This window comes from Ostrea edulis, chromosome 9 (assembly GCF_947568905.1).
Source record: "Ostrea edulis chromosome 9, xbOstEdul1.1, whole genome shotgun sequence".
NCBI lineage: Eukaryota > Metazoa > Mollusca > Bivalvia > Ostreida > Ostreidae > Ostrea > Ostrea edulis.
The window spans coordinates 4,857,094-4,869,665 of record NC_079172.1 but is presented as its reverse complement, the minus strand read 5'-3'; the positions used below and the strand labels follow the sequence as shown (position 1 = coordinate 4,869,665).

Below are 12,572 nucleotides of genomic sequence, written 5' to 3'. Positions count from 1 at the left end.
TTCAAATCATTACCAATATTTTACTGCGAAGTACTCAGTACATTGAATGAATGCAAACATAAATCACATAAAATAAAAGAGATGACTGACGTTGAAGTATTGTTGCAAACTATATGGTTAAACAATTTGACTCGATTTAATGGTAAACTTATTTTTTACACAGATTGGATAAAAAGTGGAATTTTATACATTAAAGACCTGTTTGATGACAACGGAAATTTTCATGATATCAATTATTTGTTTGCCCAACTATCTATTTTGTATTGCTTGTAGGAGTTACGAGATTGATCACTGTTCGTTATCTTCACCTTGCATTTTTCTAATATTCTTGTCAACAAGTCTAACTGGATTTGCGAATATAACACACTGAAAAAGGTTATTAAACCTGTCCAAAAATATCACGATACTTCAAAAGGAGTCTATATAAATATAAGAAAACAAAGTAACATTTTATTAGAAAACAAGAGAAGAATACCCCTAAACTTGATAAATAGCAAAACAATATATGAAATATTTATCAATAAAATCTTTATTAAACCCTACTGTGAGAGATTTTGGGCAAAAAGCTTCAATTTCAATTTTGAAGAAAACAAAACAAATATTTATCAGTCAAAAATCACTAAAATCAAAGACAAGCAATTAACAGAATTTAATTACAAACTCCTACAAAATCTACTTAATAATAATAAATCTGTTCACAAATGGAATAAGAATGTATCCAATCAATGCCCGTATTGCCAAACACTCGAAGACACAAAACATTTAATCTTTGAGTGTAGAAATTAATATGGAAGAAATTAGAAAATCATTTGAAATTTAATTTAAAATGGAAACATGTTGCATTAGGATTTTTTCATGAAGAAAATAAAACTACCACTTCAATAAATCATTTATTATCATATACAGCTTATTACATATATAAAATAAAGATGAAGTTAAGATATGAAAATAAAGAAGAAAATATTAATGACATTTCCTATTTTGTAAAAACAAACTTAATGTACCAATATGAGACTTATAAAACATTGAATTTCAACTTCAATTATAAATGGATTATGATATTTCTATGACTTTGTGATGATAATAATAAAAAATAGTCAGACTATCTGAAGGAGTCTGTCCTTCAGTGAAGCTGCCTGAAGGGGAAAATATGGACATTGTGTGTTTAAGGCTGTTCCCCTCAGGCATCATGGCTTATTGAATAATATCTCTATCATATTTATATATATTTGTTATAGTATTATAAATATCGAATTTATATATATGAATGTTTATCTATATGTATGTGTCTTATATATTAATTTTCTTAAAAGTAATATAGTGTATGATTTAAATATATATGTGTGTGTATATATATATGTATACGTGTATATATATATATATATATATATATATATATATATATATATATATATATATATATATATATATATGTATGTATGTATGTATGTATATATGTGTGTGTATATGTATGTGTGTGTTTGTGTATATATACGTATGTAATTAAAAAAGAAATACATCCAATCCAATGGGCTCTTGGCACCATAGGTGAGGAATAAGTGGGAATATCCTAGGATATTTTTATCCCAACCAAAATTGTATGCTTCCAAATAAAATATATATATAGTAAAAAAATATATATCTATTTTTTTTTTACCTTGTGTGTAAATACCGCATCAATTTAATGCGATGCAGTGTATTTTTTCACAACCTTGACTTTTTATTTGCAATCTTGGTGTTTTGTATGTTAAACGAACTCCCTGTTCCTGGATACAATTTATGGTTTTTCCAAACAATCAAAAACAAATTGCCTCTGAGAATGGGGCGGGGGGGGGGGGGGGGTGACGACTTTTGATATATTAGACTCAAACTTCAAAGGAATATTTGATTATTAATTGATATATTCAATAATTTAAGTTTTAATTATTTTGATTCAACCCAATACCTATCTATTTTTCAACAAGTACTTAATATAAATGTGCGTGTGTCCTCTGAAAGCTAGCTGCGTTTTAATTTATATGTCGTGTATCGTTAGAAATGAGTAGTTTATAAGATTAGTTTGGAAGTGCTCGTCTTCAGTTCCGTTTTCTCTGTTTTTGTAACCTTCTGTTCTGTGTTGCCGTGTGATTTCGTTTCCTGTTTTCAAGCACCTCCTCCTTAACATACATGTACGTTATATAAAGGCTTCAGAAATTCATAATTATGTGGCTTGTGTAGTTCTGTGTTTCATCTTTTTTTTTATTCTCTTGTTACTTCCGTGTAGTAGTGAAATTTATATTGTATACAATTGCGAATATTTGTCAGTTGTTTCCCCTATTTCAAACATAGGTGGCGCAAGACTCGTTTACGTCCTTGTTGACTTCCGGTGCACATAAGATTTATAAGAGAGTGTAAGGTTTTTGTTGTGCAAACAGGGAGCGGGGGTAGAATTCCCGAGATATGAAGCTTTTAAAAAAATCAATTGGTTCATTGTCATCAAATGTGACAGCGACAACGATCGTTTTAAGTTCCACTCAGCGTCGTGCGCTATAAACTTCAGTCTTCAGTTCAGTCCGACTTCACAGATATCAGATGACGACTTTGTTGCAGATAGTATTTACGGGGGATTAAACATTTGCTCTGTAGATTGTAATATTCTGCATTAATTTTTTTTGCTGAAATTTTATTTATCCTTAGTGATACAGTCATCAATGATCTTATAATTCTATGACACCCCCCCCCCCCCTTTCTAGACTAGATCTATAATCGAACAGGGGAAATTTGAGTCCTCAATATATAAACCAAGTATGGTACAAATATACATTTCAGATGTCATTTGAAAATTAATTTTAGAGTTAACCAAGGTCGTCAAAATATGAATGAACGCGATTGCTAATAGCACCCCCCTACCCCCCTCCGCCGTCACTCGGTACGACGACACGACTGTAATGGAGGGGTGTCTATAATCAGACTGTAACTGTAAGGCAGTGAATATTCTTAGGTCTTGTTTTCGTTTTTGATGACTGGATTGTAAATTAATTTCAACACTTTAAACTTGCAATCCAAATTGTAATATTCAATTAAAATGTAGAAACTCGAAATTTTGAATCATTATTGTACAGCTAGCATATGGGGTAGTAAAATTTATTTGACCTGCCAATTATTATGCTCTCGCTTGCCCTATGGACTAATAAAAAAGTTAATCGTAAACTGTTTACCTATCGTGACGTCATCACGTAAGTGATATAAGTTAAAACATGCAAATAAACTGTTTAATGTGGTATGATATATCATGTGGACTGTATACATGTGCCTTCTCTATCGTGAATTTTATTTCATAAAGAGAAGTTATACATATACATTCACTATTACTACACATTTTAACAGCTTAATAATAGAATTTCAGATATATATGGATATATTTATAATTGATATTCTTAATCCTCGATCGAGGGGGGGGGGGGGGGGGGGCGCATCTTATTGTTTACAACATATGCAATTCAACAACTTATAAAGAATTATGATGTATTGTATATTATATATTCGATCTAAACTACTGTTTAAGTATGTAAACTTCACCACGAAGTAGTTTATAATGAAAAACGTTCAATGTGTATTGAATGTCTTTATTTAATCGATATGACAGAGAAAATTCGGTTACAGCTGAAACTCTCAACGTGCTTTCCTTTTCGCCCAGAGTCTTGCAATGCGTTTTCTAAGTTCGTCTCTAAGCGCAGTGAGGTCCTACGAACCGTAATCCGCCATCGTTACTAAATATTCAACAACTTTCTAATCTAAACATGTTCTCCCGACGCTCTCTTAAACTTGAGGTTAGAAACGCCTTGGACGTTAACGGATCGTGCGCCACCTGTAATCAAGGGCGAGTAATTTGAAGTTTTATTTGCCATTGCCCTTTACGATTATTGTTCAATAAATATATGTATTTTTGTAAAAAAAAAAAAAAAAAAAAAAAAAAAAAAAAAAATTAAAAAAAAAAAAGCCATTTAAAAAAACCAAAACCCCTGCTGGACTCGAATATACGATCTACAGTTTAGCAATCGATGTGCTAACCTACTGAGCTACTCAGCTAGGAGATGATTTTAGAAATGAATAGACAAATATTTCTAATATTTATATTTTCACCCATGTTTTAAAAGGACGTCGGCCATTGTGACGATGTAGAGGACCTTCTTACTCTATATGTTCCCTCTTTCCTCCGTCACGATGTCAACATATCATTGAACGATACGAAAATCATACATTTGCATGCAAAAGAATGAACATAGTGTTTGCTTCTTTCTCAAGGTAATAAGTAATTTCTTACGTCTTTGTAGACACAACAGGACCAGGGAACTGAGCACTTTAGAGGGCTTTTGTTTCCCGCTGTACAGTTGAAATATAAGTTATTTTTCCAAGCTTTGTATCCTTCATCGTCATTGCTGAAACCACAGCACTGCATCTTTAAAACAAAAATAATATTGCGTATTCAGCTTGATTTCAAATGTATTAACCTTATCGACATTTTAGGGGGGGGGGATATATTAGCTTGTTAAAACTCTTTGTATGATTTTACCATCAAAAGAGTGATACAAGCTCCCATTTATTTTACATGTGTATGATTCTTCTTTGTGATTATTTTCCCGGAATTTTAGAGTTTTTAGAGTCCTAATTTCCCTCTGAATTGAATTGAATCTAATAAAGGATGCCAAAATATTCAATAAAAATATCTATGAAAATACGGGATATCGAACTAAACATTTTTGGAACTCTTCAGAAAAAGAAGTTACGAAAATTATGCTTCACTCGGGCAACTCATATATACAAACAAGTATAGTTGGGTTTTTTTTTTTAAAGCTTACTGTCTTTATCAGCAACTTTAAAGAGTAAACTTGAAATATCTCTTTGTTTTCATTATTGAAAGGTGGATATCCTTACAAAGCAATATCCTGGGTCCCATTGTATAAGATTTCCTTCACAAGTATGACTTTGAATATGAATGGTATTTGAAGTAATTAAAACCATTTCCCCTATATCAACATTGATTAAAGCCTCAAAATCAAAACAAAGAAAAGGATATTTTCAGTGCGTTTGATAAAATATTAATTTTTTAAGACTAGTAATGGAAACAAACAGGTTTGAATTCCTCAAATTTTCTTTAAAAATTATTCTCGCACAAGTAGTACTACTGTTTGTAGTGAGAAGCCCCAACCCCTGTCCCAGAGCACAAACAGACAATGCAAAGAATAATGAGTGTTTGTTTTCATGCAAAAAAGTATATACAGAATGTAGTAGAAATGAATGGTAGTGTGAATGCGAGGTTGGAACGAGGAAATGAATTCATGTACTGGGTATACTGAAATTGACTTGAAATTAAACTGTTATTGTGATATGTCTGATGAAGAACTGGAAATGGAATCAGACTGAGTTTGAAATGAGTCACAAGTACAATATAGTACTAAAGAAAAAACACAGAATCCTAATAGTCTTTATGTTACACATATTTCTGATACATCTTTGTACTTTTACATGTGGATCAAACCAGCTGAGGACACAGATATCTTAAGTAGAAATACACAGGTGTAAAACAATGGCCTCGTGAAATTTTACTCTGATTAGCTGCACCACTGGAACTTTTATGTGAAAAAGGTCACTGTTCTGATGCAGTCATGTTCTAGTTAAGAACACTCCGTCAACAGAATCAAGAAGCCTGTGACGTTATGCATGGGATTGTTAGTGCTTTCAATGAACGTAATACGAGTACTTTTGTGGATGTACCAGTTTGCAAACTTTAGTTTTCTCTTATTTGCCTAAAACCAACAACTGAATACTAGTAGTTATCTATATTAGTTATCTAATTATATAGATAATAACAAATACTAGTAGTTATCTATATTAGTTATCTAATTATATAGTTAATAACAAACACTAGTAGTTATCTAATTATATAGTTAATAACAAACACTAGTAGTTATCTATATTAGTTATCTAATTATATAGTTAATAACAAACACTAGTAGTTATCTATATTAGTTATCTAATTATATAGTTAATAACAAATACTAGTAGTTATCTATATTAGTTATCTAATTATATAGATAATAACAAATACTAGTAGTTATCTAATTATATAGTTAATAACAAACACTAGTAGTTATCTATATTAGTTATCTAATTATATAGTTAATAACAAACACTAGTAGTTATCTATATTAGTTATCTAATTATATAGTTAATAACAAATACTAGTAGTTATCTATATTAGTTATCTAATTATATAGTTAATAACAAACACTAGTAGTTATCTATATTAGTTATCTAATTATATAGTTAATAACAAATACTAGTAGTTATCTATATTAGTTATCTAATTATATAGTTAATAACAAATACTAGTAGTTATCTATATTAGTTATCTAATTATATAGTTAATAACAAACACTAGTAGTTATCTATATTAGTTATCTAATTATATAGATAATAACAAATACTAGTAGTTATCTAATTATATAGTTAACAACAAACACTAGTAGTTATCTATATTAGTTATCTAATTATATAGTTAATAACAAACACTAGTAGTTATCTATATTAGTTATCTAATTATATAGTTAATAACAAACACTAGTAGTTATCTATATTAGTTATCTAATTATATAGTTAATAACAAACATTAGTAGTTATCTATATTAGTTATCTAATTATATAGTTAATAACAAACACTAGTAGTTATCTATATTAGTTATCTAATTATATAGTTAATAACAAACATTAGTAGTTATCTATATTAGTTATCTAATTATATAGTTAATAACAAACACTAGTAGTTATCTAATTATATAGTTAATAACAAACACTAGTAGTTATCTAATTATATAGTTAATAACAAATACTAGTAGTTATCTAATTATATAGTTAATAACAAACACTAGTAGTTATCTGTACAACAGCAAAGTGTTTATTATTCAACGGTTTAGTATTGATTAGTTGCCAATTCAACTGATAAGACATGAATTGTCAAACTATTCAATGACTAAACACAATGGATGATTTCAATGGATTTTTTAACTAGCACACTAATTCAAGATAATGATTACTCCTAAACAATGTAAAAAAAAAACAGCTCCTAAAAAGTGCTATAGACCGCTCCTCAACAGTGTTATAGACATTTTCTAGACAATGTTATAAACCGTGTTATAGACAGCTCCCAGACAGTGTTATAGACAGCTCCTAATCAGTGTTATAAACAGTGTTATAAACCGTGTTATACACAGCTCCTAAACAGTGTTATAGACAGCTCATATACAGTGTTATAGACAACCCCTAAACAGTGTTATAGACAACCCCTAAACAGTGTTATATACAGCTCCTAAACAGTGTTATAGACAGCCCCTAAACAGTGTTATATACAGCTCCTAAAGAGTGTTATAGACAGCTCCTAAACAGTGTTATAGACAACCCCTAAACAGTGTTATAGACAGCTCCTAAACAGTGTTATAGACAGCCCCTAAACAGTGTTATAGACAACCCCTAAACAGTGTTATAGACAGCTCCTAAACAGTGTTATAGACAGCTCCTAAACAGTGTTATAGACAGCCCCTAAACAGTGTTATATACAGCTCCTAAAGAGTGTTATAGACAGCTCCTAAACAGTGTTATAGACAGCCCCTAAACAGTGTTATAGACAGCTCCTAAACAGTGTTATAGACAGCTCCTAAACAGTGTTATAGACAGTGTTATAGACAGTCCCTAAACAGTGTTATAGACAGTCCCTAAACAGTGTTATAGACAGCTCCTAAACAGTGTTATAGACAGCCCCTAAACAGTGTTATATACAGCTCCTAAAGAGTGTTATAGACAGCTTCTCAACAGTGTTATATACAGCTCCTAAACAGTGTTATATACAGCCCCTAAACAGTGTTATAGACAGCTCCTAAACAGTGTTATAGACAGCTCCTAAACAGTGTTATAGACAGCCCCTAAAAAGTGTTATAGACAGTGTTATAGACAGTCCCTAATCAGTGTAATAGACAGTCCCTAAACAGTGTTATAGACAGCTCATAAAACAGTGTTATATACAGCTCCTACACAGTGTTATAGACAACCCCTAAACAGTGTTATAGACAATCCCTAAACAGTGTTATAGACAACCCCTAAACAGTCTTATAGACAGCCCCTAAACAGTGTTATAGACAACCCCTAAACAGTGTTATAGACAGTCCCTAAACAGTGTTATAGACAACCCCTAAACAGTGTTATAGACAGCTCCTAAACAGTGTTATATACAGTGTTATAGACAGTCCCTAAACAGTGTTATAGACAGTCCCTAAACAGTGTTATAGACAGTCCCTAAACAGTGTTATAGACAGTCCCTAAACAGTGTTATAGACAACCCCTAAACAGTGTTATAGACAACCCCTAAACAGTGTTATAGACAACCCCTAAACAGTGTTATAGACAGCTCCTAAACAGTGTTATAGACAGCCCCTAAACAGTGTTATAGACAGCTCCTAAACAGTGTTATAGACAGCTCCTAAACAGTGTTATAGACAGTGTTATAGACAGTCCCTAAACAGTGTTATAGACAGTCCCTAAACAGTGTTATAGACAGCTCCTAAACAGTGTTATAGACAGCCCCTTAACAGTGTTATAGACAACTTCTAAACCGTGTTATAGAGAGCTTATTTTGGATGATTTTTTTCAAGTTCTAGATGAACATAGATAGATACACATGTAGTATGGTGTGTGTGTGCGTGTGTGTGTGTTTGCGCGCATGTGTGTGTGTATGTGTGTGTATGCGTGTGTGTGAGCATTTAGAGACAGCCTTGTGTCGAGAACACAAAGATAATGTTTGCATTGTCGAACTAAACGCAAGAACAGCAAAATGACAGGGTTTAAGATAGTTTTGTAATTTCAAAATATGTAACAAATAAATGATGGGGTGTAATGTTAAAGTAGCCCATAAAACTTAGTAAGAAGTGTACAAATAGTCGCCATCTACGTCTTACTCACATAATCTAGTACTTACTCACACATTTAGTACTTACTCACACATCTAGTACTTACTCACACATCTAGTACTAACTCACACATCTAGTACTTACTCACACATCTAGTACTTACTCACACATCTAGTACTTACTCACACATCTAGGTCTTACTCATACATCTAGTACTTACTCACACATCTAGTACTTACTCATATCATCTAGTACTTACTCAAATCATCTAGTACTTACTCACTCATCTAGAACTTACTCACATATTTAGTACTTACTCACACATCTAGTACTTACTCACACATCTAGTACTTACTCACACATCTAGTACTTACTCACACATCTAGTACTTACTCACACATCTAGTACTCACACATCTAGTACTTACTCACACATCTAGTACTTACTCACACATCTAGTACTTACTCACACATCTAGTACTTACTCACACATCTAGTACTTACTCACACATCTAGTACTTACTCACACATCTAGTACTTACTCACATTATCTAGTACTTACTCACACATCTAGTACTTACTCACACATCTAGGTCTTACTCATATCATCTAGTACTTACTCACATATCTAGTACTTACTCACACATCTAGTACTTACACACATATCTAGCACTTACTCACACATCTAGTACTTACTCACACATCTAGTACTCACACATCTAGTACTTACTCACACATCTAGGTCTTACTCACACATCTAGTACTTACTCACACATCTAGTACTTACTCACACACCTAGTACTTACTCACACACCTAGTACTTACACATCTAGTATTTACTCACACATCTAGTACTTACTCACACATCTAGTACTCACACATCTAGTACTTACTCACACGTCTAGTACTTACTCACACATCTAGTACTTACTCACACACCTAGTACTTACTCACACATCTAGTACTTACTCACACATCTAGTACTTACACATCTAGTTCTTACTCACACACCTAGTACTTACTCACACACCTAGTACTTACTCACACGTCTAGTACTTACTCACATCATCTAGTACTTACTCACACATCTAGTACTTACTCACACATCTAGTACTTACTCACACATCTAGTACTTACTCACACATCTAGTACTTACTCACACACCTAGTACTTACTCACACGTCTAGTACTTACTCACATCATCTAGTACTTACTCACACATCTAGTACTTACTCACACATCTAGTACTTACTCACACACCTAGTACTTACTCACACACCTAGTACTTACTCACACACCTAGTACTTACTCACACATCTAGTACTTACTCACACATCTAGTACTCACACATCTAGTACTCACACATCTAGTACTTACTTACACATCTAGTACTTACACATCTAGGTCTTACTCACACATCTAGTACTTACACACACATCTAGTACTTACTCACACATCTAGTACTTACTCACACATCTAGTACTTACTCACACATCTAGTACTTACTCACATTATCTAGTACTCACACATCTAGTACTTACTCACACATCTAGTACTTACTCACATTATCTAGTACTTACTCACACATCTAGTACTTACTCACACATCTAGGTCTTACTCATATCATCTAGTACTTACTCACATATCTAGTACTTACTCACACATCTAGTACTTACTCACACATCTAGTACTCACACATCTAGGTCTTACTCATACATCTAGTACTTACTCACACATCTAGTACTTACTCACACATCTAGTACTTACTCACACATCTAGTACTTACTCACACATCTAGTACTTACTCACACACCTAGTACTTACTCACACACCTAGTACTTACTCACACATCTAGTACTTACTCACACATTTAGTACTTACTCACACATCTAGTACTTACTCACACATCTAGTACTTACTCACACATCTAGTACTTACTCACACATCTAGTACTTACACACACATCTAGTACTTACTCACACATCTAGTACTTACTCACATATCTAGTATTTATTCACACATCTAGTACTTACTCACACATCTAGTACTTACTCACACATCTAGTACTAACTCACACATCTAGTACTTACTCACACATCTAGTACTTACTCACACATCTAGTACTTACACATCTAGTTCTTACTCACACATCTAGGTCTTACTCACACATCTAGTACTTACTCACACATCTAGTACTTACTCACACATCTAGTACTTACTCACACATCTAGGTCTTACTCACACATCTAGTACTTACACATCTAGTATTTACTCACACATCTAGTACTTACTCACACATCTAGTACTCACACATCTAGTACTTACTCACACATCTAGTACTTACTCACACATCTAGTACTAACTCACACATCTAGGTCTTACTCACACATCTAGTACTTACTCACACCATCTTGTCACTAAGTAATGTTGTGTTATGTGTCAGCGGTGTACTTAAAATATGGACTCGTTGCAAAATAATGTTTCTACACTAAATGTACTATTTTATATACACATTTATGAGATTGATCACTGTTCGTTACCTTCACTTTTTCATTGCAATTCATTCATGATATCATGACGTAGCTGAAAAAGCAATTGAGAAAAAAAAAACTTGAAAGTTGGTGGGCTATTACTTTGAATGGAATCCGTAACTTATTAACCAAAACATACACTATCGAATTTTGCATAGATACATGTAATGATAAAGGAAACTGGAATCTAAGCAGCCCAAAGAATCAGTAGTTTAGAAACCGTATCATTATTGCTTGGCTTTTTAGTTGCATGCACAATGTAAGTCATTCTTAAAGAGACTTTAAAATATATATATCTTACGTCTTCTTGCCAGCCATGTATAACATCTCGTATGTCGGCATCTAGGTCATCAGGGTCTTCGCTGTAATTCTTGATGACATTTTCAAAGACGTCTTCAGGGTATATCCCAATTTTCACTAATACGTTGACATCATAGTAAAATATAAACACGAATATAATTCCCACCAGTTGAATGAATAAAAAGAATGTCACCACCAGGGAATACTGAAAAAGATATTAAATGTGCATGTCAAAGGTATTGCGATCTTAGGGCCGGGGGTAAATTAAAAGGGCCTGAACAAGATTTAAGCTGAAAATTTTAAAATTCTATTTGACCATTTTTATTGTTTACAATGCCTAACGAAGGTAGTTCTAATGTTACTAGTTTATTTAACCTATGTAAACAAAAACATGGCACGAGCCTTGTTTACATAACAAGGACTTGTGACCTCTGTATCTCCCATGTACCTTGACTACTGACATTCAAAATTTTGCTGATCGTTAGTAATACCTTAGTTAAGCATTCTAAACATTAAAAATCAAAAAATAGAATTTTCAGCTCAAATCGTGTCCTTGTCATTTTAAGCCACAGAATGAAACAATTAAATTACCTTTCTTTGATAAAACGCTTCATGCCTTGGCAAGTATATGTGTTAGATATATAATCACCCGTATTTTAATGTTGTTATGAAACTCATGCATTTAAAACAGTATTGTGTAAATCATTGAATGGATTCTGATTTTGCATTTGTCCATAAATTACATCATGTTATTACTTCATATTGCAGTAGACTTTACTATATTCATATTACAAGGCAATGTCGAC

General features: G+C 32.5%; 1 protein-coding gene across 1 annotated transcript in view; it reads right to left on the bottom strand.

The window, feature by feature from the left end:
* LOC125659477 (tetraspanin-33-like) overlaps positions 1 to 12,572 on the bottom strand; it is a 36,066-nt gene that overhangs the window by 11,026 nt on the left and 12,468 nt on the right. The window contains exons 3-4 of the mRNA XM_048891161.2: positions 11,768 to 11,971; positions 4,304 to 4,438 (exon numbers count right to left, since the gene is read on the bottom strand). Coding sequence (XP_048747118.2) covers positions 4,304 to 4,438; positions 11,768 to 11,971 — 339 coding nt within the window. The remainder of the gene's footprint in view (positions 1 to 4,303; positions 4,439 to 11,767; positions 11,972 to 12,572) is intronic.